This window comes from Cuculus canorus, chromosome 12 (assembly GCF_017976375.1).
Source record: "Cuculus canorus isolate bCucCan1 chromosome 12, bCucCan1.pri, whole genome shotgun sequence".
Classification (NCBI taxonomy): Eukaryota; Metazoa; Chordata; class Aves; order Cuculiformes; family Cuculidae; genus Cuculus; species Cuculus canorus.
Window position 1 is genome coordinate 13,274,712 of NC_071412.1, and position 24,454 is coordinate 13,299,165.

Here is a 24,454-nt window from a genome sequence, read left to right on the forward strand (position 1 = left end):
TGGTGGGAAACTTCTAGAAGCGTCTTATACGGATGTATGTGTTTCCTCCATAGCTCATACGAGCAAAAGTATTGTTAGGATCATTTCACAGAGGACTCAGCCTTTATTCAGAGTTAACTTTGCCCAAACCCATGTCTGACTAGGGCATTTATGTCCACCTGTCACTGTGACTTTATCCTTCCTTGTTGCAGGAACAGCGGGAGAACAGTATGTTTTGGTGGAGCGTTTGTTTATGGTTGAAAAGCAAATGAGGATAATTCTCAAAATAACTTTCGAAATATTTTTTGACCACCAAAGAATTTGCCCATCAATTAAGAGAGTGCATCCCCTCAACAAATCCTAGGTGCCTGCGTGCATGTTAATTTATCTAGATCAAAATAGTGAAAGAGAATTAATTTATTTATGTCTTAAACATGTGACAGCTGATCTACCTCATTATTTAAAAAGATGATTAATACTGTGTGGATTTTGTTTATTTTATGTTTTCCAGAAATGTTGTAAGGCATCTAGAAACGCGCTGGAATTCCTGCCTGATGCATTTACTGTTTTCTGGAAAAATCACCTCAGAGAAGTGGATTTTTCTGAAAACTCCCTAAAAGAAGTGCCACCAGGACTCTTCCAGCTTGAAGTAAGTTTCTTCCTACTTCACAATACTTCTCTTAATACCTACTCAGCCCTTGAAGTCATAGCAGTGGCTGCCTGGTTAAGGTAGGAGACTACCTGTTGTTTCAAGTTGATGAACACAGCAATTGCACAGAGCCTCTGAGCAGCCCATAACCCCCGTATGACTACATTCAGGCCCTTGTCCAGTGTGATATGGTATTTATCTTTTGACCCAAGTCTTCTGAGAGCTCTTTGGATGTCTGTGGTTATCAGATTTTGGGAGCACCGTTTGGAAGACACCACCTGTATCGTACCTGCAAGCTGTAATCATTGAAATACAGCTGTGCTCACAAATAGCTTGTTTTTTCTTAATCTAGCACACCAGTGTTATGTAATTAGTCTTTCTATGCTGAAAAGCCCTAAACAATGCTAGTTGGCACCTCTCTTATCTTTAAGCTTGTGCAGATTAAATAATACTTTCCAGTCAGCATCAGAAATCCATAGAATTCTTCAGAATTTGTGGTTTCACGTGGTTTGACATGAAATGAAGCAGAACTTGGAGGTTTCCTCCTAGCTTCCTTTCCAGATTCATACTCAGAGTCATGAAGATAGAAACAGTAAATCTTTGTGCAGAAGTTTCATGATTTGCACTGCTGGCCTCTGTGGGGAGGATGCTGAAGTGATGGTTCATACTCATGTCCAGTTTGGATCTTGCAGATCTGCTGCCAGAGTGCTAATGGTTGTTTGCTCCTCAGTTTTTTTTAAGGATCCCTGCACATTTGGTTTTGCTTTCTGGTAGCCATTTGTTTTCAATTGGTATTTCTCCTGAAACAGAATTGGTCCTATGGACTGTTGTCTCTGGAATTTTTTTCTTCTGAATGGAGTAAACATAATCGCGGTGGATGGGAGCTACCATGACAGACATTAAACACTAGATGGTGCTTCAAGGGCACATTTCTTTGGATGCTGCTGTGCTGCAGGGAATCAGAGAAGACCTCAGTGCAATCTCTGCTGATGGTCTGTCTTCAAAGTTAGTAAGCTTTGGCTGCCTTAAATGATGCTGATTCTTATCTATATATCTTCCACCTTACCTTCATAAAAGAAATAAACTGTAATTTTATTCCTCCAAGGACTAGAGTGTGGTGAGTAAGTAGAAGGTGAAAGCCCGTGCCTAGATCAGCTCTGGCTCCGGTTGCTGCTTGGCTATAGAGTTTGTGTCAGTGAATAGGGCTTCACTCATGCTCCAGCCCTCTCCAGAAATAGATGTGGGAAATGGGCAATAACATATTCCTACAGATAATGTGGGAAGCATATTATGTTTCCTGCATTATCATGTAGGAACAGCAGTGAACTGTCTTTTCCCTGGGAAGAGCTGGAAGCAGAGGAGGCCTGTGACTCGACAACATGTCTCTGACTTAGGCTGGTGGGAAAATCCTGGAAAAGAGAAGGCTGAGGAGAGGATTTTATCAATATCTAAATGGAGGGTGTCAGAAGGATAAGGCTAGACTCTTCTCAGTGATGCCCAGCGACAGGACAAGGGGCAAAGGGTACAAACTGTGGCACAGGAAGTTCCTCCTGAACATTAGGAAAAACGTTTTTATTGTGAGAGTGGTGGAACACTGAACAGAGAGGTTGTAGAATCTCCTTCTCTGGAGACATTCAAAACTCACTCGGGTGTGTTCCTGTGTGACCTGCTCTGGGCTTTAGCAGAGGGTTGGACTCCTTGATCTCCAGAGGTGCCTTCCAGCCTCCACCATTCTGTGATTCTGTGACATGCAGTTTATCACTGGCTTTTGCTTGGAAGGGTCTGAAGTCCAGGATGAGCTCAGTCATTAATATGATGTATGTACTAGAAATGTGATATTGAGGAAAGTGGAGGCCTTCTCAACCTTCCTGTTTTTTGCCATCTAAGGGAACCAACTGCACATGCTCCAAGCCTTTTCTTAGTTCTCTAGACTAGTTTGCTTCTCTTGAAGAGACCTGAAACCCTCTGGGTGGAAGTATTCAAGTTAGACTCTGGTCAGCCTTTCCACGTCACAGGTGACGAAGGTAGTCTAATCTGGATGCTGTAGTTCTTCCTCTGGTATAATTTAACACAGCGGAGCCCTTTTCACATGCTGTGGTGGTAATTTTGAAGGAAGCTGTCTGCTGCTACCATTGTTTCACTTCTGGAGGCACTCATTCTCTTCTGAAAGGCAGCAAAAATGGAGAAGTTAGAGAAGAGAGAGAAGGCAATTGCAAAACGAGGAGTAGCGATCTACAGAATTATAGTCATGAAGAGCCGCAGCCAGCTGAAAGTCACTAATTTTCCCCCTGTGGAGCAGGCGCATAGGCATTGCATATAATCTCACCAGGCTTTCTCCTCTCCTGGAGAGTGGCCTTTGTCAGCATTTGTGGGACATGTAACATGGATACAGTTGACTGAAAATTAAGCACCCCAGCTAGACCACACAGAACAAAGTTTGTGCTAATTCTGGAACGTTTAGCCTCTCTTTCCTCCCGCCCGTGCTGAGGGATATTTTAGGGGAGAAGTCTGAAGCATTGTCATTGAACAGCCCCCATGCTGGTACTTGGAGAGAGCTCAACACCAGGCGCCAAGGGAGGACCGGGTCTTCCTTCCAGCGGGAGGTTCGAGCCAGTGGAAGACTGATGATGATAAAAGCGTTGCCTGTCAAGACTCGAGTGACAGGAAGGGGGTTTATAGTTTGCACGGTTTTCCAGCCCTTTCCTCTAGCGCGTGGCTCTGCGTATCTGCAGTGTTGTATTTCACTTTACCTTGCCCAGGCCCCAGCAATGCCCACTGCTGCCCCTCTCATATCACTAGAGGGAGCGTTTGGCGTGAGAATTGCCATTCCAGCAACTGCTTGTTGTCCATCGTTTATGTCACGTGGATACCTCCTATTTTTCCAGTCTGAGAAAAGGGGAGGAAGGCCAACAGACTGGCTTCGTGAGACATTGTTAATCCTGCTTGATGAAAAGGGGCATAAACCTTTTATATTATGTGGGGCGGATAAAACATTTGACACACTTGAAGCTGAAGTCTCTGCTGGTAAAACATGATAATTCATTAATAGTGCTGTACTTGTGGCACAAGATAATTCAGCTGACATTCTGCTTATCTTGGTTTTCGGGGGGCGGGGGGGCTTGCAGAATGAACCTGGTTGAACATTCTACATAGAAGTATTTTCAGTGGAAAATTGGATTTTTAAGCAAATGAAAATGATTGTTTGAGCCTTGACATTACTTTTCAGCAGATGGAAGAGCATAAACTTTACAAATCTAAATGAGAACTGCATTTTTTTCCTTTTATGTTTCAGTTAAATTTAAAGTAGAGCTTGCGTTTGACCTTACTCATGGTATTTGCAGCTGAGTCCTCTCTGCATAGTGTTAACTGTACAAATCAGCTTCATTTCTTGTTTCTAAAATTTCCAGCTCTGGTGTGAGGGGAAAAAAGTACATAGGTAACTTCTATAAATCTTGGAAAGTTAATACAAATCCTTTCTATTTTAATAGACATGTAATAACACAGCAATTAAAAGTTTTCCTGTGTGAAATAGTTCACGTTTACATGTTGATCCTATGCATATACAAAAGGTGTAAGCCCACTCTCAACACTAGCCTGCACACGCATACAAGACTTCTCATCCGTATGTGGCATACTGTGTAGATAAATCATACTGTTCTTTTCCATTTGGAAAGGTTTCATCACTGAAAGTAAAATGTCCTCTTAAATGGGTTGTTTCCAATTGAATCTGTCAGCAAGTAGACTAATAATGTCACAGAACTAATAATGGTGTTGCTTTGTGCAGGAAATATACTTGCAGGAGACAAAAAGGAAATGTTTGCATGCTAGGCAGCATGGACAGGATGTTCTGATGAATAAGATGTACTTTCTTCATGTTTCTGTTACTTAATAGCCGTGCTAAAAAAACTCTTTCTGTGTGTGTGATAGATTCTGTCTTCTACCTCTTTTAGGCTTTAGTGTCCCTGAAGCTGCTGGGAAACCAGCTAGGTACATTGCCTTCACAAGATAAGTGGAATTGCAAACAACTTAAATCACTGGATCTTTCAAAAAACCAACTTGGAAAGTAAGTGTTTCTTTCAAATTTTGTTGAGAAAACAATAGCTGAAGAAATAATAGCAAACCCAATCCCTCGTGTGATACAAAGGGTGTCAGTAGTGAATTAATTACCTGCATAGAAGGCATTGATATCCACATACCGTGTCTCTAAGTATATTGTGTGTCTGTGACAGTGATGAATTATCCTTTACTGATTCTTTGGGCATTCAGCATGCTATCATTTATTAAGTGGATAGACTACTGATAATGGCAGTTTAATTTCAGAGCATGTAGAAATTTCTTTAACCCAGTGTGTGGTTCATCACTACAAAAAACTAGTTTGTGGGGAGCAAATCTTAACCATAAACCATCTGGCTGGAGTGCAGTTTGTAGTGAGTGTGGGAGTAATGTTTTGGAAAAAATGAAAGATCTTTGTTTTTTAAATGGAAGTGTAACCAGCTGCAAGCTTGTAGAGAAGAGTGACATTAATAAGGTCATCCAAAAAAAGAGTGGTATTCTTCAGTTTAGAAATTACAATAGGGGTGCTTATCATAAAGAGTTAAAGGTCCCTTATCTTTTCCAGAACTGCATGGAATTGTCATATTTCTGTCTTCTCATTTTGATGCCTGTCCAGCAAATTTTCTGGAGTCCTTGTGAGTTGCTGTGTTAGTTGCAGAAGACAAATTACTGAGTTTTGAATGTCTCAGTGCATTTCCAGAGTTGTGTTGTTGGGTCCTCGTGTCAGAAACTCTTTGGTTGGAGCAGGGAATGTCAGCAGGTCGGTTCTCCAGCATTTCTGCTGAAGCTTGAGCTTGTTCAGTTTGCTGTTTGACAGCCTACTTAACCCTGACACCCATACAGCCGGGGGTTAAGTGCTCTCACCCTGAAAGCACTGCCTTGCAGAGCTCTGTTAATTTGCCAGAAGAAAACCATAGGGCCTGGACAAGTGTTGGTGGCGTCTAGCTCTGTGATAGCGCAGCGGGTTTCGATCCCATCTCTCAAACACAGACAGGAACTCGTAAAGAGCTGTGCCTTGAGTGAAGCCAAACTCTGCACCCATGCAGTATCCTGGGCATGTGGTTCTCAACTGCTGCATCCGAGCTCTTTTCTCCACATGTCCCCATTTTGTTTGACCCGCAGGAGTGACGAGGGATTTAAAACAAAGCGGATTCCCTTTTTCACCACGAAGAGCAGGGTGCGCTGTGGCCCAGAGGCAGGTAAGGCACGCAGCAGTGCAAATGTGGGGAAGCAAGTGCTGAGAGTGTCGGGTGAGCTATGAAGGAGCAGGAGTCTGTGGAGTTTGGCTGGAGGGAAATCAGTGTAAATTCATCTGCAATTTTAAGTGCAACAGCGTTTAAATTAAAAGGAAATATGTTTAGATAAAATGTTTCTAAAGAAATGGTGCAGCTGGTTGGTACCATCAATATAGAAAGATGAAGAATAAGCGAAACCTGATTCTTTCCCTGAGTGTTTTTTCTCTCCATGAAGTTTATTCTTTTTAACCAGAGTACTAACTGCTATGTTGAATGGAAATTAACCCATAATTAGTCTTATTACTCTTAGGATTGTTCCCATTGCTGAATTTGTTAATTGCCTGTTTTCCCCTGTCTCTGTGATTCGTACCCATGATTTGGGGCAGAGCAGAAGAGATGTCCTGGATTAAGGCATGTAAAATCCCAGAGAGAACAAAGGAATATCTGAAGATATTTGCACTGCTTCCTGCTCTCTGTGGGATTCATCTGCATTTCTTTTTGTTTGTTTGTTTTATTTTAAAGCACTTGGAGAGCTTTCTCATTCTCGGCTGCCTGAAGAATGGCTTGCTCTAAAGCATTCTTTGCAAATCGCAGAGTAGAATAAAGCTGGCGTCTTTGTGACGCACATCCAAGCAGCCCTCAGCTGCTCGTGGGAGGGAGAGGCCCTCCTGCAGCAAAATCGTTCTTCAGTTTCCCTGAAAACTGAATACATGAATAGGTAGAAGTGGCAAATGCACCAAGCAGGGCCATAGGTAGAGGTTAGGACTGGAAGTCCTCACCTCCACTCTGCTTATCTGGGAGGCAGAGGCTCTACCTGGGCCTCCTGGCAAGGCTAATCCTCATTTTTCTGTCTGTGGAAGTAGGTGCTGCTATGCAGCAAGTCCTGTATCTGCACCTTATGGAGCACAAAGGATTGGTTTGCATTGTTTTGCAAGCAGGAAGTGGAATACCATGACATGTGTGAAATCCTGGATGAACTGGAAAAAGAGTCTGAATCTTGTGAATCTGTGAAGTCTGACATATTCTCAGAGCTTCTTGGTGAAATGCTGCAGCAGCATTTCCCAACAGGGAGAGAAGGGCAGGAGTAGAGGGCAAAGGCGGCTAAAACCAGCTATAAAAGGGAATTGCTGCCCTAATGGAAATTTCTGCATGCTGCGAACCCAACATAACCCCTCCACATAAAAGAGGAAAGGATGGACTCTGCATTAGTGCCATTTGAAAAGCCTTGGCACATTGTATTCTGATGCAATTTCAACCTCCGTGAGGTTGTTTCAGGTTGCAGAAGGGTGCAGAGTAGCCCACCTGGCTAGTGCCACAGTAGAATTTCCACAGAGACATAGCAAGGTGAGCTCATCTTTTTCTCTCTGTGCCTCTGCCAAGTATAGTTTGGTGATACTAAAGGATATGGCCAAGAATTTGAAGAACATCAAGAGAAAACAGAAGCTGGAGTACATCAGCTGCTCATAGAAGTCTTCTAGTGAGGTGGGGGACAGGTTTCCATATGATTTTACCAACAAAGCTCTTTACTCAAGTCTAGATTATTTGAATGGAATAATTTATGGACAATCATATACATGATTGATAAATCTCAGAATAACTTCTTGCACACACATGTGGTGTTGGTGGCATTTAGGCATCAAAAAATATGTTTTCTAGATGGGATTAGTTTTAATTTTTCTACATTTTTCAAAAAGAAAACTTGAGCTCGAGCCAGAGAAATCATAAATAACTCATGAATAAATAATTGCAATTCATAAACACCTCAACCTTGCTTCCAATATAGTACACTCCTTTCTGCCTGGGACTCTTTGGTGGATTGAGAAAATTGCTACTATTTTAGGTGTTTGCTCCTGTGTGCCCAGGAGTGACTAAATCTGTCTGTACCTAGGTGCATACTGAAGAGGAACAATGAAAAGTTTTAAGTCCAGCGATGAGCCAGAAAGGAAGTCAATTGAATCCATGAATAAGCCTGCTGTTCTAAAATAATCCCAAAGACGATTTTTTTATTTGAAAACTCAAAGGCGGACTGTGACACTCTGCCCACACCATGCAGTCCTGTCACGTATATAAAACACCCACACAGACAGTGGGGCTCTATCTTATTCCTTTTCTGATCATAACTCGGGCTCAAAGTGCTGTTAATATTAGAACTGGGGATTTTTCTCCTGAGAAAACCTCTTCCATTTTCTTTTGTTTATTTTATTCTTTTTCAGCTAAGTCTAGGTACAGTTCCTCAAGTCTTTTCTGTAAGTGAAGATCTTGGTAGAAGTGCTACTGTCCTATCCTTCAGGGAGAGTGTGTCTCACATCTCAGGGAGCTGCTTTTATTGACCATGGAGGCAGCAGATGGTGCTGGTTGTATTTTCCTAATCAGAGACTCAGAATCTGCTTGTCCCTGTGTGGCCTAGTTTTCCTTGACTTCAGGATGCTTTTTGGTAGATATATGTGACGCTCTTAAGACAGCAGCACAATTCATGGCAGCTTTTCATGCCACTGTCCTGGGAGTAATTTGTGGAGTGAAATGATGCTCTTTGAAACTAGCTGAATTTGCTTTTGTTTGAACTTCTCCAGCAGCAGCAACTCAGTCATGCAGTTGTTGCTATTATTGCTTGGGTTGCTCCCAAAATATGCTAGCCGCTGCTCGCTTATAGGGAGTCTGAAGTGCCCTGAGACCTTGCAGTCTAAAACAGAACAGAGGGGCAAATACCAGCAGCGTTTTAGACGAATCATAGGTTTGCAGTCTGTCAGCTGCAGTTTGGGTTTCCTTCTCTGTTGTTATTGACTTTGATTCACCATAAATCGCTCCAGGATATAATCTAGGGACCCTGAGCATAAATTCTGACTGGTTTCTGGCTTTTCTCAGGCAACATAAAAAAACTTGTTGAGAACCGTGCCCTTGATACGCCCTTTCATTGCCAGCTCTTAGTCTGGAATAGGCCAGTTCACAAGGTATTACCAGCAAAAAATATAATGCCTCTCATCCTGTGATGTAATAGCATCTTGGCAGGCCTGGAGTTACTCCCTCAGCACCCCAGAAGTCCTGGAGAACGTCACCTTCAAAAACGCATCACCATGGTTTTAAAAAATTGAGATGTGAGCATTGATTTTTGGTCACCATTGAAGGTCATTTGCTTTTCTGCTGTTGCTTCGTGATGGTTTCTGCCAAGGAACATGACCTCATGTCCTGCCTACAACGTTAAGATGAAGGCTCTTTGTTCAAAGCCTTGATGCCTGTTATGTTTTAAAGGTGCAATTTGTTTCCTGTCTTGTTCTAGGTCCATTTCTGGAGTTTCCAGCATTTCTGAGTGATTCTCTGGAAGTCCTTTATCTGAATGACAATCAGCTGGACTCTGTCCCACAATCCGTTTGCCTTCTGAAAGGTTTAACAGAACTTTATTTAGGAAAGTAAGTCCGTGTCCTGGAAAAGCTGTGCAGGATTTTTTCCATGTTGTTTTAGTGACCAGTCTTCTGCGGAGCCCCACCCCAGATGTCCAGTGTGCTTTTGAAGTCAAAAAGCTGGAAAGAGTCAGCCCCTTGTTAAAACAGTGCCCATCAGTTGCTTTAGATAAGGAGGAGGCCAGCCTTTTGAATAGGGGAAGATGATCTAATGCTTTGAACACAGGCCTGGGAATCTAATGTGCTTCTAGTTCATTCTGGCTTTTTGTTGTCAGCTTCTAGAGCATTAGAGTCAATAACTCATCATTTTTCCCTTTATTTCCCCAACTATCCAGTAAAGATGATTACGCTTGTCTGCCTCAGAGGATAAACTGAGGTTATACATCACTTTTAGGACGCAGATTACTACTAAAGTGTTGAGTAGACTTATTAAAATGTTAATGGAAGATTTCTGCAAGGAGAGAATAGTGTAATCTGAGAGTCCATGAGAGCAGCTACTTACACACAAAGCCTGGTTGTTGGTAGATTTATTTGTTTTTGTACAGTAACCCTGGTATCCGAGAGCTTCCTCCAGAACTTGGACAGCTGGCTAATCTCTGGCAGCTGGATATCGAGGAACTAAATATCAATAACGTTCCTGCAGAGATCAGAAAAGAGGGTAAGGCCGATCCTGTGTTTTCTTTATAAAATTGACTGAACATATAATGAAAATCGCTTCCTTTTAATGGTCCTGAACAGGAACAGACAGTGTGCACCCAAGCCCTAGTTGCGGCTTACTTGACTTGCATAGGGAAACCTCCTGCGCTTACTTGCAAGTTTGATAATCAGTGCTAAGCTCTGGCTATGTGATCAATTTAAGATAGCTCACATGTTAAAATGATGACTTTAAAATGCAATATTTCATTTGCAGTATGCATGCTGGATAAATTCCAGGGCTTGCTTCCTGAATATGTATGTTTTAGGGTACTTAGATGGTCTTTCTAAAGCCTGAAGTGTTTAGGATCAATAGTCACAGTCACGTTGAAGTGACTTTATTGTAAGTTGCTACGTTTTTGGATCTATTACAATACTGTCTTCTTTTTTGTGTGTTTTAATAATAAAATCCTGTGGGAACGGAGTTATTAGGAATTATTCCTTCTCCAGCACACTATTCAAGCCTAAATCTAATTTTAACTGGAAACATAAAAGTAGAAGGAAAAACTGAGTATTTTCCAATACTAAATTAGTATTTTATGTTTCCTTTGCGCTTCTGAAGCATACGAGCCACAGCATTTGTTTCTTCTCACAGTGCTCCATTGTAAAGTCTCAGAGCAATGACCTTTTTCTGGGCTCTCTGTCTCAGGTTTGTCCACTAGAGGTTTCTTTGTTTATTCTCTGGATTGTCTCGACCCACAGTGAAACTGCAGGGAAAATACTAATTCAGCTGATGTGTCTGCAAGCAGTAGGTTTTATGCAGTCCTGCTGTACATGTGGACATTCGTAACTGCTAACCAGAGATAAAGCCTATTTGCTTCCCCCCCCAGGCCCTAAAACAGTGCTGGCATACTTACGAGCACAGCTGCGCAAAGCGGAAAAGTGTAAGCTAATGAAGATGATCATCATCGGTCCTCCACGACAGGGAAAGTCAACACTGGTTGAGATCCTACAGACAGGAAAAGTCCCTCAGATGATGCACAGCGATGCCACCATACGTACAACCAAATGGGAGCTTCCCAAGCCAGTGGGTCACAAGGCAAAGGTGAAAAACAATTGAAGATCCTTAGTCCCAGTGGGATGTCAGCCCCACGGTGTCCTTTTCTGGCTGAAATTGCCTGACCTTTTACAAAGCATGGTTTCCATTACCTCTGAGCCAGACCTTACAAGTGATGTCTTTAGACCCATCACAATTCCTCTGTTTCATTTCCAGTTGGTACTAGAGGGCAATTCTGTTTTCCTGGGCACTCAACTTTGTATCCTAAAGAGGGAGAGAACCATGTGTAGACTGACTAAATTCAGGCTCTTCCAGCTTGGGTGGTTTTTGGACACTGACTCTGAGAGAATGTTTTAAATTAGCTTCTGTAAAGCAGACAGTCCTTTCATTTGAGGCCAGAAAATGGGACATCATTACCTAAAGCTGGACTCCTTTGATGTCAGAACTTCCCTCGGTGGGGAATGTGGGTAGAACGTAGGATGCCTGACTTTTGATGTGATACAGAGGTGTCTAAGGTGGACCTTAAACACCCAAATCTCAGATGGCTCATTCAGGGAGTGTGTCAACCCATACCGAAGTCATTTGGACAGCATTTAATTTGTTCAAGCATTTGTAGGTGGCCTAGTCTGCTGCCTGCATAATAACGCAGGGGTTAGAGCATGCAGAATTAATCTTTATGTCTTGTCAGAGCTGAGGGTGTGCAAACGCATGGCTCTGGCTTCCCGGATGAGAGCCATGACCACCAGACTGTTTTGGAAGGAGTGGAGGAGCCTGCTGAGTTCAGCTATTCTACAGTGAAGAGTGCCAGGCCAGAGATAAAGAGCAAGCACAGCCTGACTTTCTAAAGAGAAGACTTAGATTGGAGAACGGATTTCTGTGTTCTGTGCTGAAGAGCAACTGAATAAAATAAAAACCTAGACAGTATCAGAAACCTGGAGTGTGATCAAGATGCTGAAAGGGCTTTTTTCTCTAGTCTCTGTCTCTCCATACAAGCACCCACAGCTGAAGGTCATTTGGATGAACAAAGCAATCCTGGTGCTTGTTAGGGCTTGGTTTAAACAATATGGAAGTTCTTTCAGCTGTTTCTGGGAGACTCAAACTGGGACTATGGTCAGAGCCCTACTGAGATACTTAGCTCCTTGCTGAAATCTCGTAGAGTAACTTGTCGTGTGGGATCTGTCAGAACTTGGATCTAGACCGGTAAACAGAGCCTACTCAGTGTTACATGGTGCTCTGAGGGTGGTGGCTGAAGCAGGTTTTTGTTTTCTGCTCAGTCACAGCCTTCTTGCCTCCCCCTGGCCAAGTGATTTAGGGACAAAGCCTCCAAGGTATTTCCTACTGCAATGGGGAGCCTGGATGCCATTTAAGCAGACAGCCACGCTCCTCCTTAGTGCTCTTGTGAGCTGCATGGAGAAATGGATGCTGAGATACTTGGAAGAGAGCCAGAGCTAGAGAGGACTCCATTCACACATTCGCCGCTGAAAATCAGTGAGTCTGATTACAGTGACTGTAGTGCTGGCCCATCTCTGGTGTGAAATACACGTCAGAAGCCTCTGAGTAATGTGCAGGAGGTGTCTATGAAAGGCTTGAGAAGTTTCTCATCTCCTAAGCATCTATATTCTGTTTGGCTCAGTTAGGACTGAGCTCAGTGGAAGTGATTTCAGCAGGGGGTTTCCTGTTCCCCATAACAGTGGCAGATAAGTAGCTTCAACGGTCCTGTCCTGTCGAGCGTGGCACAGACAAGGGCGAAACAGTTTCTATTCAAGAAGCAATGAAATACAGGGCTCAGAATGAGACCCTTGTTTGTACTGAAGAATCCACGGCATTAACTGGAGATTTACCAGCATCAAGGGCACCTCTATCGTTTTAGCAGCGAGTAATTAGTCTTGATTTCCTGTGGGGAAGTGGTAGCCATTCTTAACAATTGCTTGTTGATTTTGCTTTCCTGGAGGCACAATTAGGACATTGAAATCCTTCTTGTGTCATACATTATGCAGGCGTAGGTTTATACTTCAACTATTATCTCCTCGTGATTTACTGCAGCCCATTTGATTTGAACACTTCTCTTTGTCTAAGTAGGTTGATTCAGTGGAGTTCAATGTCTGGGATATCGGAGGCCCAGCAAGCATGTCTACAGTCAATCAGTGTTTCTTCACAGACAAAGCATTGTACATAGTGGTATGGAACTTGGCACTGGGGGAAGAAGCTGTGGCAAACTTACAGTTCTGGTTGCTGAACATTGAGGTAAGAAGTCACTGGTGGACTCTGGGGTATCTGTTTATCAAGTAGTAGCTCAGCACACAAATATGTGATGTTACAGATTCTTTTGGTCTGCTTTTAAAAATGCCGCAAGCATGAATTTTGCAGAGCTTTTGGAATTAATTTTCCATTATGCTGTAGGCATATCACTATATTTAATGGTTTAAATTTATCATTTGCTTTGTTCTCCCTCACACACATCAGAGAAGGAAACAAAAGCTGATTTATAAGATCTTGCTAAGTAAAGCTGAACATACTTATTTTAGAATTAGTGTTTGACCACACTGTGCTCCAAGGGGGGTGTGAAGCATTTTCTTTCTTCTGTGGGTTAGACCCATGTTAGTCTTGAGGTTATATTTTTAACATTTTAGATTCAAGTAAGCTAGAGAATATCTGCCAGACGGCTCTCAGCTGAGACTCAGAGCTGCAGTGAATTCGTTGGTGTAATTCGATGTTAATAAGTTTTTTAAGTGTTTATTATTTGATATCTATTTTAACCTTCCATACACAAAAATGAGCTCTAAGCCGGTGCCTCTCAAAAATGAAACATCTTGATATTACAGAAGTATTAGCTTAATGGCCAGCAGTAATCAAAAACCCAAACTAAGTAACAAAGCTGAAAGCATAAGTCTGAAAAAATGTATGATGTGCCTGTGTCCTTAATACATCCCTGAAAGCACATAGGAGCATCAGAAAAGACAGAGAGAAAGATGAACATGATGGTTAGGAGTTTCTGAGTGCACAGCAATTAAATATATTAAGCCAGTTCATCTTGGGAACAAGACAGATGAGGAGGGCTGCATGTAGACGTACCAGGGGTAAGGAGAAAGCCGCAAGGGAGTCTTTATGCATGAGCTTTTACAATACAAGAGCTAAGAGAAATCAAATGAGATAATGAGGTGGTATCTTTGGAACAGACAACACAAAGTATCCTAAACGCAACAGATAGTTAACCTGTGGAACTACAACGTGCTCTGAGTTTCAGAAGTTGAAAAAAGAAACCCAGAAAGATGGAAGAAAAATCCATCAAGTGCTACTAATTCAGACATTCTCTCTCATGCTCAGGAAGCTGATGAGCTGCAGGCTGCTGGGTACTAGGAGAACACACCAGAGAAAATCTCTGTATGCTTATCTTGTACCTATACTCTTCATTAGCCTCCAGGCAGAATATTGGGTCAAGTGAGCCCTTTGATGTGACTTGGTAGAGCCGTTACCCCTCTGTCTGTGCAGGGTTCAAGTTTGATGTCATTCAAGTTTGAGATTTCAGTGGGTATCACAAGAGAAAAATGGATTGTTTGCAAATAAGCATATAGGTGCATCTGAGTTTTCTTCTGTGGTTGAAGTTATTTGGATCAGCAAGCTGATCCCTGCTTAAGCCAGTGTAATCCCAGTATATTTGTCAGCACGTTCCCTGAAATGAGGATACGTTCCAGTTGTGTAATCAAATCATGGAAGGGATGGAGGAAACCACAAGATCATCTAATCCATTCCTTTGCACTGATTCAGGATTAAATAGATTCCGACATTTCTAGCAGTTTATCTCGCCTCTCCATATACCTGCAATGAAAAAGTTTGTATAACTTTGCCAGGTATCCATTCTGAAGTGTATGTGGCCTTTTTCAGAATATCAAAGTTAGATCTAGCTAGAGGTTAAGCTATCTTCTTTTCGTTTCTCAAGGTGGACATAGCTCCCATCATTTTGCTGACTTGTAGGAACTTGATACCACATGGCAACTCCCTTTGTTAAGCTCTGATGTAATAAACCCAAACTGACAGTTCCCTGCTCTGCAGTAGCAGCAGATGATTAAGCCACATTCTGCAGGAGAAATTCTGTAATACCCAGATCGCCTGTTGCTGTTGTCAAGCTGTCACAACAAGTTGCCTCTATTTTGTACTTATATGTATTCCATTTTATTAATGTATATGACTACCACCTCTATAAACGTTATACTTTTCACATGAAAATTTACCATGACGTAATCTGGATGAGATCACTGTCACTGTTTCCTCTTACAGGCCAAAGCTCCAAATTCCGTGGTGTTAGTGGTAGGAACACACCTTGATTTAATTGAAACTAAATTCCGCGTTGAGAGGATAGCAACTCTGAGGGCATACGTCTTGGCTCTCTGTCGGTCTCCCTCTGGAGCCAGAGCAACCGGCTTCCCAGACATCACATTCAAGCACCTGCAGTAAGTACTTTTGCCTTTATGAAGCACAGTCCCTCTTTTTTATATCACTTTAAATAATTTTGTGATACTTGATCTCCTTGGCAACAGAACTGATTTAAAGACTTGTTGGCGTTGCATTTCATCTATTTTTGACTGAGATAATGTCGCATAATCAGAGAGAAGTTCAATGTTGCGTAAGGGTCTGATCATGAGCTGGAAGCTCTGAAGTCATGACCTTGGCCAGCCTGTTTTAGTGTTCTTCCTCCACTTAGGTTTCTCCCCATTAAATGGTGATAAAGTTTATTAATCACATGGAGAGAAATTACAGACTGAGTAATTAATGCAGCAGTGCTTGAGAGCCTAACTCTTACAGGATGGATTCTGTGGGGTTTGTTAAGGGGAGGCTGCGTGGGAACACATTGCTACCTGATGTAAGCACACAGCTTATGTGGCAGTGTTGGCGCAGCAAGGAGTGGGTCGGCTGTGTGAGCCCTTGGCAGCCCAAACCTGTGCCGTTTGAGTTCTCTGGGTGTGATAACAGGGAGGTGGTGTTATCTGGGAGAACGATGCCAGTCAGGTCGTGGAGTCTTGATTCTGCTCCCTTCCTTCAGCTGTTGGAGAATGCCCTTGGGGAGAGAAGGCTTCTCCAGCTGGGAAAGAAGGGAGTCTGTCAGCCAAGGGAATGCACAGCACGGATGGGAGCGTGGATGCAGCAGGCTGGCACTAAACACTGTGAAATCACCAGTGCCTGAGGCAAGAGCAGGTGGCAGCTGACAAGTAAAGAAGGGTGCTGCCATGTCCCCAGTGCCTTGCATCTGCTGCCTGGCAAAGTCATCAGGAGACTTCCCACGCTCGGTTCTGCAGACACAAGTGCTGAATCGGGCATCCCAGCTGGCTCTTCCCAGTTAGGACGAGTACCAGGGACACAGTGTGAAGCACAGAGGCTTACCGTGAAGAAGAGAAAGCTTCATGGTTCAGTGTTCTCAAATATCTTTTCCCATCACCACAGAACATGCTAACATGATCTCAATCATTCTTTCTCAAGAAAGGGGACTTTCACTCTGCCACAATCCTGCATATTCCCCTGCTTCACCTTCCCTTCCCCCTGCATTTCCTTCCAGTCAGAGTTGTGCCTGATTTCCTACCTCCTCCCTCCCGTGCCTCTCTGTCACGCCACATTGTTCACCTGGATGGGGCTCCCCAAAGCAGTGCTCCAGGGGAGTATGGGGGTTGTGTGCTGTGAAAGTCTTGTGTGTGTGAGTCCAGCTCGTCCCCCAGCACCCCAGTGAGTGCACGCTTCCCAGTGCCACTCATGTCTGAGGTTTAATCTAAAGCATATTGCTGAGGAAAAGGATTTTCTTTCTGCCGTAGGAACATGTGTAGGATCAGTTAGAAAGACCCTTTGTTGAAGAAAGTGGAAAGAGAACTGTTCTTATCCAACCCACTAAAAGGCAAAAAATAGTAGGAGCTGGACAGAGCAGGTTTTTAGCTGTTAAAGAGATAATGAAGGCCAGCTTTCAGGATCTGAGCGTCAATTCCCAGATCACAGGATCCAGCTGAGCCAGGGCCGGAATGAGAGTGGGAAAAGGTGTCTGGTAGTCATCATTGTGCCTCTTTGATCTGAGGCAGGGGGAACTGGAATTGTCTCCAGTGATTACCAGAGCAAAGTGGTTTTGTCCTTCCTGCAGTCCCTTCCAGGATGTGTGCAGCACTGAAGGGAAAAAGGGTGATGACTTCGATTGGTGAGCCAGGGAAGTCCCCAGAGGCCACGGTGCACAGGAGACTGCAGAGCAGTGCACAGCGAATGAAGCAAGAGGTTGGCCTAATATATCTTTTCCAGGCTCCTTAATATTATTCTCCAAAGCTAAAAATGCCCACTGACAGCCTTCCTCCCATTCATCTGACACAGGAAATTTAAAGTCACTGATAAGTGAGCCTGGAAAGGAAGCCAGTGTGCTGATAAGGTTTGATAATCCTCACCCTTGAATGACTTTTGCAGTGAGCTCTCATGTAAGACTCTGGAAGGTCTCGATGGACTCCGGCAGCTGATTTTTCATGTCACGTGTAACATGAAGGACGTCGGCAGCTCAATTTGCTCACAGAAACTTGCAGGGAGATTGGTGAGAACTCAGCTTTCTAGGGGTGATCTTTACCAAAATGGGGGCTTCTGGGTGGCTTGATTTTGGATTGGGAGATGAACTTTAGGGGTTATTGCTGATGCAAGGGGCCTGTGAAGTATGTAGGATGGCTGTCTGGCTTTGGGAAAAGTCATCACTGTAGGATCGCAGTAAAGAGGAGATAGTTCATCACCAGCAGAGTGACTGCTATCTGATATTGATCCTGCTGTTTTTCTCATGTGGCTTGCAGATACCAAGAAGTTACCTTAGTCTTCAAGAAGCTGTCCTTGCAGAACAGCATAGAAGAAATCAGAATGATGATGTACAGTATTTAACAGACAGACAAATAGAACTGATCATTGAGCAAACCCCTGGAAATGATATCAAAGACTATGAAGACTTACAAACTGGTAGGTCAGAGCAAGCCAGTAATTTCTTGGAAATCAATATATGTGATTGGAATGTTCCACAAATAACAAAACTGGGGGAAAAAAATCCCCCCCAGATAACAGCTGTGCAAAAAAAACCATTACAGAGTGCTCTATGCCTGTGTAGAGGTCACTTTGGAAACTGGTAAGGTACAGAATTAGTAACAAGACTTTGGGAAGGTTCTAGGGTGGTCTAAGGCTACTGTTTTTTTCTAACAAGTTTTGTCTGATTTTATTTCTGCTCTGTGAAGAATGAGCGTTGCCATGGTTTCAAGGCTGTCTCTTCTTTAGGGCTCCAGTCCTGTCATCTTTATGGAGGCCTTGCTCTGCACAAGCCAGAGAGAGCCCTTCCCTGTTAGGATGGGTAAAGGGGAGGTGTGATGGGGATAGAAATACTGATACGAGACATAGGTTTCACAAGTGGAATGCCGACAGCAACACTGCTCAGATAAATGGTATTCTCTTGGCTTGGTACACGCTGGCTATATCTGGTATGCATAACACTGTGCGGGCTGCCTTATAATCTTATTCAAATGCACAGTGGCTTTCTAATGCTGGTCTATTGCTAATCTGCAGTTCTCTGGTTTTTGCAGCAATTAATTTTCTCATAGAAACGGGTACACTACTGCACTTCCCAGACACAAGCCATGGCCTGAGAAACCTCTACTTCCTTGACCCCGTCTGGCTTTCGGAGTGTCTACAGAGGATTTTCAACATCAAGAGCTCCAAGTCTGTAGCTAAAAATGGCGTCATCAGAGCAGAGGACCTCAGGATGCTGCTGGTTGGGACGGGCTTCACTGAGCAAACTGAAGAGCAGTACTTCCAGTTCTTGGCCAAGTTTGAAATTGCACTGCCTGTGGCAAATAACAGGTATGTTGATAATTAGACAGACTTAGCCAGGCTGGAGGAAAATGGCCATTTAATCAGCGGATATTAACAGGCTTTGTCGCTATAAGTGGTTGTCTTGACTGAGATCTTACTGTGAGAAAATATTTGAGTGTGTTAAACAGTGTAATGGAAGGCACCCATCCATTTGGGCTGTTTTTCCTGGCACAAGCATCCTTTGGTCCTACCAAGCTAGGCTAGTTTGAAAATGTTCCAAAGCAGGTCTTTGTCCGCTCAATGCATTGAGGCTGGTGGCAGGTGACACCACCAGGGATGTGGTGATGAGCAGGTGGAAGCTGCAAGCACTCAGCCGGCACAGCTGCAGCTGAGAGAGGGTGTGAGACTTGTGGCTGCTGAGCCTGACGTATAGATGGGCTGGAGTCATCTGTTTCCAGGAAAAGATCTTCACTCCAGAGTATGGCAGAAAACTTTGGGCAATCAATAATTCTTTCAGCCTTGAAAGTAGTAGTTGTTTATTTCTGGTGAAATCAGGAGAGTGTAGCTTCGGTAGCAATGTGATTTTCTTACTTTCTAGCCACTATAGGTTTTCATCAATAGTTTTTCAAGAAATGGTCTAGGAAACCTCATTCTCTGTAAATGTTAATGAGTGCTCCTCCCCCCTTCTCCCTGGTTTCTTTTCCTCTGGGCAGACTTCCCTGCTATTTTTCTCTCTCCCATCTGCTTGGCGACAGCCTGTTGTTGCGTTAACGGTGAAACCATAGTTGTATTGCACTTTTGATGTGGCATTTGCATTTCACTTCCTTGCCCTTCCAGGACAGCACGGCTGCATCGCCCTGAGCCTCTTGGGAGCTCTGAATGCCAGCACAAGTGCAGCATTCTCTGTGCTGTCATTATGCCTGTCACTTATCCAGTCCCGGATGCCAGCAAATTTTCTCAGGCTTAACACAGATAAAGCAGCAATGTTTCTGCTTAGTCCAAAGTGCCTTTTCGACTCCTTGTCACTATCTGCCATTTTTCTCCAAGGCAATTACATTGTCTGTGCCTCGGGAACAAGGAAACTGCTTTTTCATGGCCTGCCCAATCTTTTTTAGAGCGATCCAAGCCACATTAGCAGAATATTCTTCCCATTGATGGACTGTAGCTGTAGCAGGTTGGATTAATTTAATGTACTAGCCAGACACAGAGCAGTTATTTGTTACTGTGCTTCTCCAATTATTGTCTAGATTGCCAGATAGGGTTTCTGTGCAGTCAGTAGAGAAAGCAGCTGCCAGTTTCTGTTCTGAAAGGGTGGATGGGGGCATGTCTCACATATTTTCAAAATTTGCATTGGCTCTTGTTCAAGAGCATCGAATTGCCATCTGTATTATATTCCACTATACAGTTGTGGTGCAGGAAGGCCTCACTGTCCTTCTTGTACTCCTAGACCGTTTCTTGGGTGTGCTGAGGAAAATTTATTGGCCGTCATACGATGCACCCACTACCTTTATAGAACCAGAACTTTTAGTGTGATTCACTCCACTTCTCTGCCTAAGGTTCATGGAGTTTAGCTTTGTTCTGCTTGTTAGAACAGGGTCAAAAGTATGATCATTCTTATTGTAGTATATAAATAAAGAGAAATTTTCATCGATTTTACATTCCAAAGATAATTCAATCATGTAAAATGTCATCAGTTGCTATGGGCTGTGACATATGGAGAGAACTGTTGTTTGGTGGTGGCTGTTTTTTCTGAGCTGATGTTTCGAATTTTACAGAATACTGCAGCTGCCAAAGGGAAAACGTGATAGGCTTAAAGCATTGGATTTGGACCCAGCATTAGTTCTAGTTGTGCATCTCGTCCCTCCTGCTGTTATTTTGGTCAAGTCCCTTGGCCATGTGCCTCATTGCTGTCATTATGCCTATCAATGGTGAGCCCCACATGCCGACACGTTTTCTCAGGCTCAACACTGATAAAACAGCAGTGTTTCTGCTAATAAGCAAATAAGATTTTTGATCATGTAGGCTCACCTGGAATCTATTTGGTACAGAAGAGTATCACTGTAAAGAGATTTATTGGTAGGTATTGAAAGCCATAAGCTCACTGTTTTCTAATCAGTTCTAATCTTCCAAAAGGGTTTAGCTTCCCGAATACTAAAGATCAGGACAAAATAATTTGTGCCTACTGGGAGATCCAAAAATAATGCTTGTGGTCCTGTTACTTCTGACTGATCCTACTCGGATAGCACTGAGCCACCTCCCAACTTGGACAAAGACCCTAATAACCTGGTTGCAGGGGGAGCCTGAGTAAGACAAGGGATATCTCTGCTGGCATCAGTCTGGCAAAATGAGCTCTTGCCCTAGGAGTTTGTCAAGGATGTGACATCGGCTGCAGTGTGGTGCGGTGGGAAACCTTGTCATGTTGACACATAAGATGCTCTCATTCTGGGATTGTGATGACAGCCAGAGCAGTCCAGTCCCCGCAGCCTGTAACTGCCTCCCTCCCACGACACCTGCTTTCCCCACCTTCTGGGCTTACTGAAGCTGAGATGCTGTAGGCTGCTTTTGCAACTACCTTCTGTTCCACGTAGGAGCACAGCTGTAATTCTCCACTTAATGCCATAGCAGAGTAGTGAAGATAAAATAAAGAGTCCAAACATCAGAGGCATTCTAATGACTCTTATATTTTAATGCATTTAATTTGTGATTACACAAATGTCCTGCTCATTACATCAGTTGTAGCCCTGTCCAATAGCTTTGACTGGATTATGTAATGTCTGTTTTGCCTGTACTTGCTTCCATAGTGTAAATGAATTTCTCCATGTATTGCTGCAGTGCCTTTAGTCTAAAAGCTTTTTTATATGCAGTAGGCTGTGCCATTAAAAATCTCTTCGGAGACTGAATCAGCTTATTATCCAGTAACAATGTACTCACTGTTACAAGCTGTAGCTAAAATTTGAGCTGTTGAATTTGATGTGTTTCAGCTACCTCCTCCCTCATCTGCTTCCTACCAAGCCAGCATTAGATATCCACGGGCTCTGCCACCAGACCACAAACACAGTGCAAAGGGTCTTCAAGATGAGTTTTGTCCCAGTTGGTTTTTGGCAAAGGTTCATAGCTCGAATGTTAATTAGCCTGGCGGAAATGGACCTCCAGGTAGGTTAATGTATCTCTCTGCAAGCAAAAGAAGACAGCTAAAATTATTATTCAATTTAAGTGTAAGTGGGTGTCTCTTCACATCCAGCTTTCTTCAGTAACAGACTTCAATAACATAATTTGGGTAAATAGGGAGAGATCAGACTCTGCAATCAAAATCTGATTCTGTTTTCACAGTAGGTGTCATTTAGAACAACAAATTGGCATTGGGGGAAAAAAGTCTGAGTTCTCCACAGCCTTTTTATGACATGATCCACTGGAGGGTCTCAGTACCTCCGATGTCTTCCAATTACAAATAATTGGAGTTCTGCCTGCAGCTCTCATCCATGACTGTTCCACTGGGCCAGACTCTGCTCACGTCGTTTGCCAGTGGAGCTGGAATAGCTCCACCAAGTCAGCTATCTGAATCTATATGGGTTTAAATGAGAAGAAGGTTACAGGACTGTTGCCTTAATGGCTTAATGAGTGCAAGCAGGCACCATATTAGAGCAAGCGGTATGCATATCATGTAAGTAGTGTTTGTAAGGTTCTGAAATCTAAGTGAATTTTGATGTTGTTACAGGCATATTTTTGCAGAAGCTTATATCTGAAAACATAGCCCTGCTGGAAACCATCTTAAATACCTGCAAAATATTTTTACTACTGCTGTGGTATCTTCTTAACAGCTATCCATTTAAACTGTGTTCTGCCATTGATGTAGAGAACATGGAAAACATGATACCTGTTTTTGGAAGGTTCTTTGTGTTCCAGGCTTCTCAAGCCATGTAATAACTTTACCTGTTTTAACGGGCTGTCTTGGCAACCCCGTGCTTGCATCCTCATGGGCACTACATAACCCCAGAGCACCTTTGCCAGGAGTCTCATCCAGTCCTTGCTGAAGTGAGCGGAAAGGATCACAGGCGTCAGACTGGTCTGCAGACATATAAGCGTTAGAGCAGTGAGCACAGTGGAGTTCAGCAGATTAAGTCTTTGGTTTTAAAACAAAAATACATTTTGCTCTAAGCACTAGTTTGAAGTGTCTTGGAGAAAAGCCATCTTCCTCCCACTGAAACAGGTGGAAAAGTTAACTCTCTACATTTAGGGCAGACGTAATTCACTAAACCCCAATTCTTCGGGTTTATAAGACTTTTGCGAATGTAGAAATCATATAACAAATGTCACAGTTATAGAATTAACTTTGTTGACTGGTAGGAAATTGTTCCTTTTTGATTGGCATGAAAGATACTTCTATGGCTGCAAAATTAACTTTTACTGCACGTATTTTTATTCCCTCGCAAAATATTTTTATGAGCACAAGTCACTCTTTAATGAAAAAGGTATTATAGCACTTGTGAAGGCTAAAACCAAAAAGTCATCTTATTGCTGGATTAGAAGAAGATGTTTATAAGAAATTTTGATAATTTAATGATTTTCATACTTGTCTGCTTATTTCAGCTTTTTGAAAATAAGAAGAACACCAAGACAAGGAACAAAAAGGTGACCATCTACAGCTTCACAGGCACCCAAAGGAACCGCTGCAGCACGTTTCGAGTCAAAAGGACTCACACTGTTTACTGGCAGGAAGGTCTGTTCGTTACCTTTGATGGAGGCTATCTTAGGTAATTTGTGTTCGAAATGCAGCATGCGTGACAGGGGACTAATGGAATATATGAAACGCATCATCTGAATGGAGATGAATGGGCCTGACTCATGCTATGTGTTCACTCATCAGTAGAAGAGGAGGCTCTTTTTAATATACATAACTCATCTGGTAATAACTGGTGACAACAATGACAAATAACTGATTGTTTGGTGGTTCTGAATATATCAACCTCATGTGTTATTACAGCCACAGATATAAAGAGGCCTGAACCTCCTCCACCAAGGGAGGTTCAAGCTGGACATCAGGAAAATATTTTTCAGAGAAAGGGTCATTGGGCACTGGCAGAGGCTGCACAGGGAGGCGGTTGAGTCACCTTCCCTGGAGGTGTTTAAGGGATGGGTGGATGAGGTGCTGAGGGGCATGGTTTAGGAATTGTTAGGAACGGTTGGACTTGATGATCCAGTGGGTCCTTTCCAACCTAGTGATTCTATGATTCCATGAAAGCAGAAAGCAATACTCAGAGAAGAACTCTTTGCCAGGGTAAAATCATGCATTTTCACATGCAAAGATTTCCTTCTGTCAATGAGTTTTCCACTGAACCCAATCAATGGAGGTGCTTCTCTGCTATCAGACTGCATACAACAGGGACTGTGGACAACTAGTTTAAGTTGTCCAAGACAGAGTGAGTGCCTGCTGGCTGCGAGTCTGGAGAAAACCTGCTGTCCATGTTCTTTCACAAATTCAGACAGTAGGTGGCCACTTAAAAACTTTTTTTTCTCTCTGTGGTATCTTCAGATGCGTTTGCTCTTCCAGTCCCTGGCAAGATAGGGAGGAACCATTGGTGCTATTGCATGCTTGGAGACCAGAAGGGCACAGTGACTTTCCTGAGTTCCTCTAGGCAGTCTGTGGCTGAGTAGAGATTTG

At 43.1% G+C, this 24,454-nt stretch overlaps 1 protein-coding gene across 7 annotated transcripts in view; it reads left to right on the forward strand.

Moving 5' to 3' along the window:
- The window catches only part of LRRK1 (leucine rich repeat kinase 1), a 78,553-nt gene that overhangs the window by 34,395 nt on the left and 19,704 nt on the right, over positions 1–24,454 (forward strand). For all 7 annotated transcript variants that reach the window (XM_054077242.1, XM_054077244.1, XM_054077243.1 and 4 more), the window contains 13 exons: positions 491–628; positions 4,579–4,691; positions 5,804–5,880; positions 9,191–9,320; positions 9,857–9,969; positions 10,835–11,049; positions 13,081–13,245; positions 15,277–15,449; positions 17,428–17,548; positions 17,796–17,955; positions 18,567–18,843; positions 21,777–21,948; positions 23,383–23,546. In XM_054077242.1, coding sequence (XP_053933217.1) covers positions 491–628; positions 4,579–4,691; positions 5,804–5,880; positions 9,191–9,320; positions 9,857–9,969; positions 10,835–11,049; positions 13,081–13,245; positions 15,277–15,449; positions 17,428–17,548; positions 17,796–17,955; positions 18,567–18,843; positions 21,777–21,948; positions 23,383–23,546 — 2,018 coding nt within the window. The remainder of the gene's footprint in view (positions 1–490; positions 629–4,578; positions 4,692–5,803; positions 5,881–9,190; positions 9,321–9,856; positions 9,970–10,834; positions 11,050–13,080; positions 13,246–15,276; positions 15,450–17,427; positions 17,549–17,795; positions 17,956–18,566; positions 18,844–21,776; positions 21,949–23,382; positions 23,547–24,454) is intronic.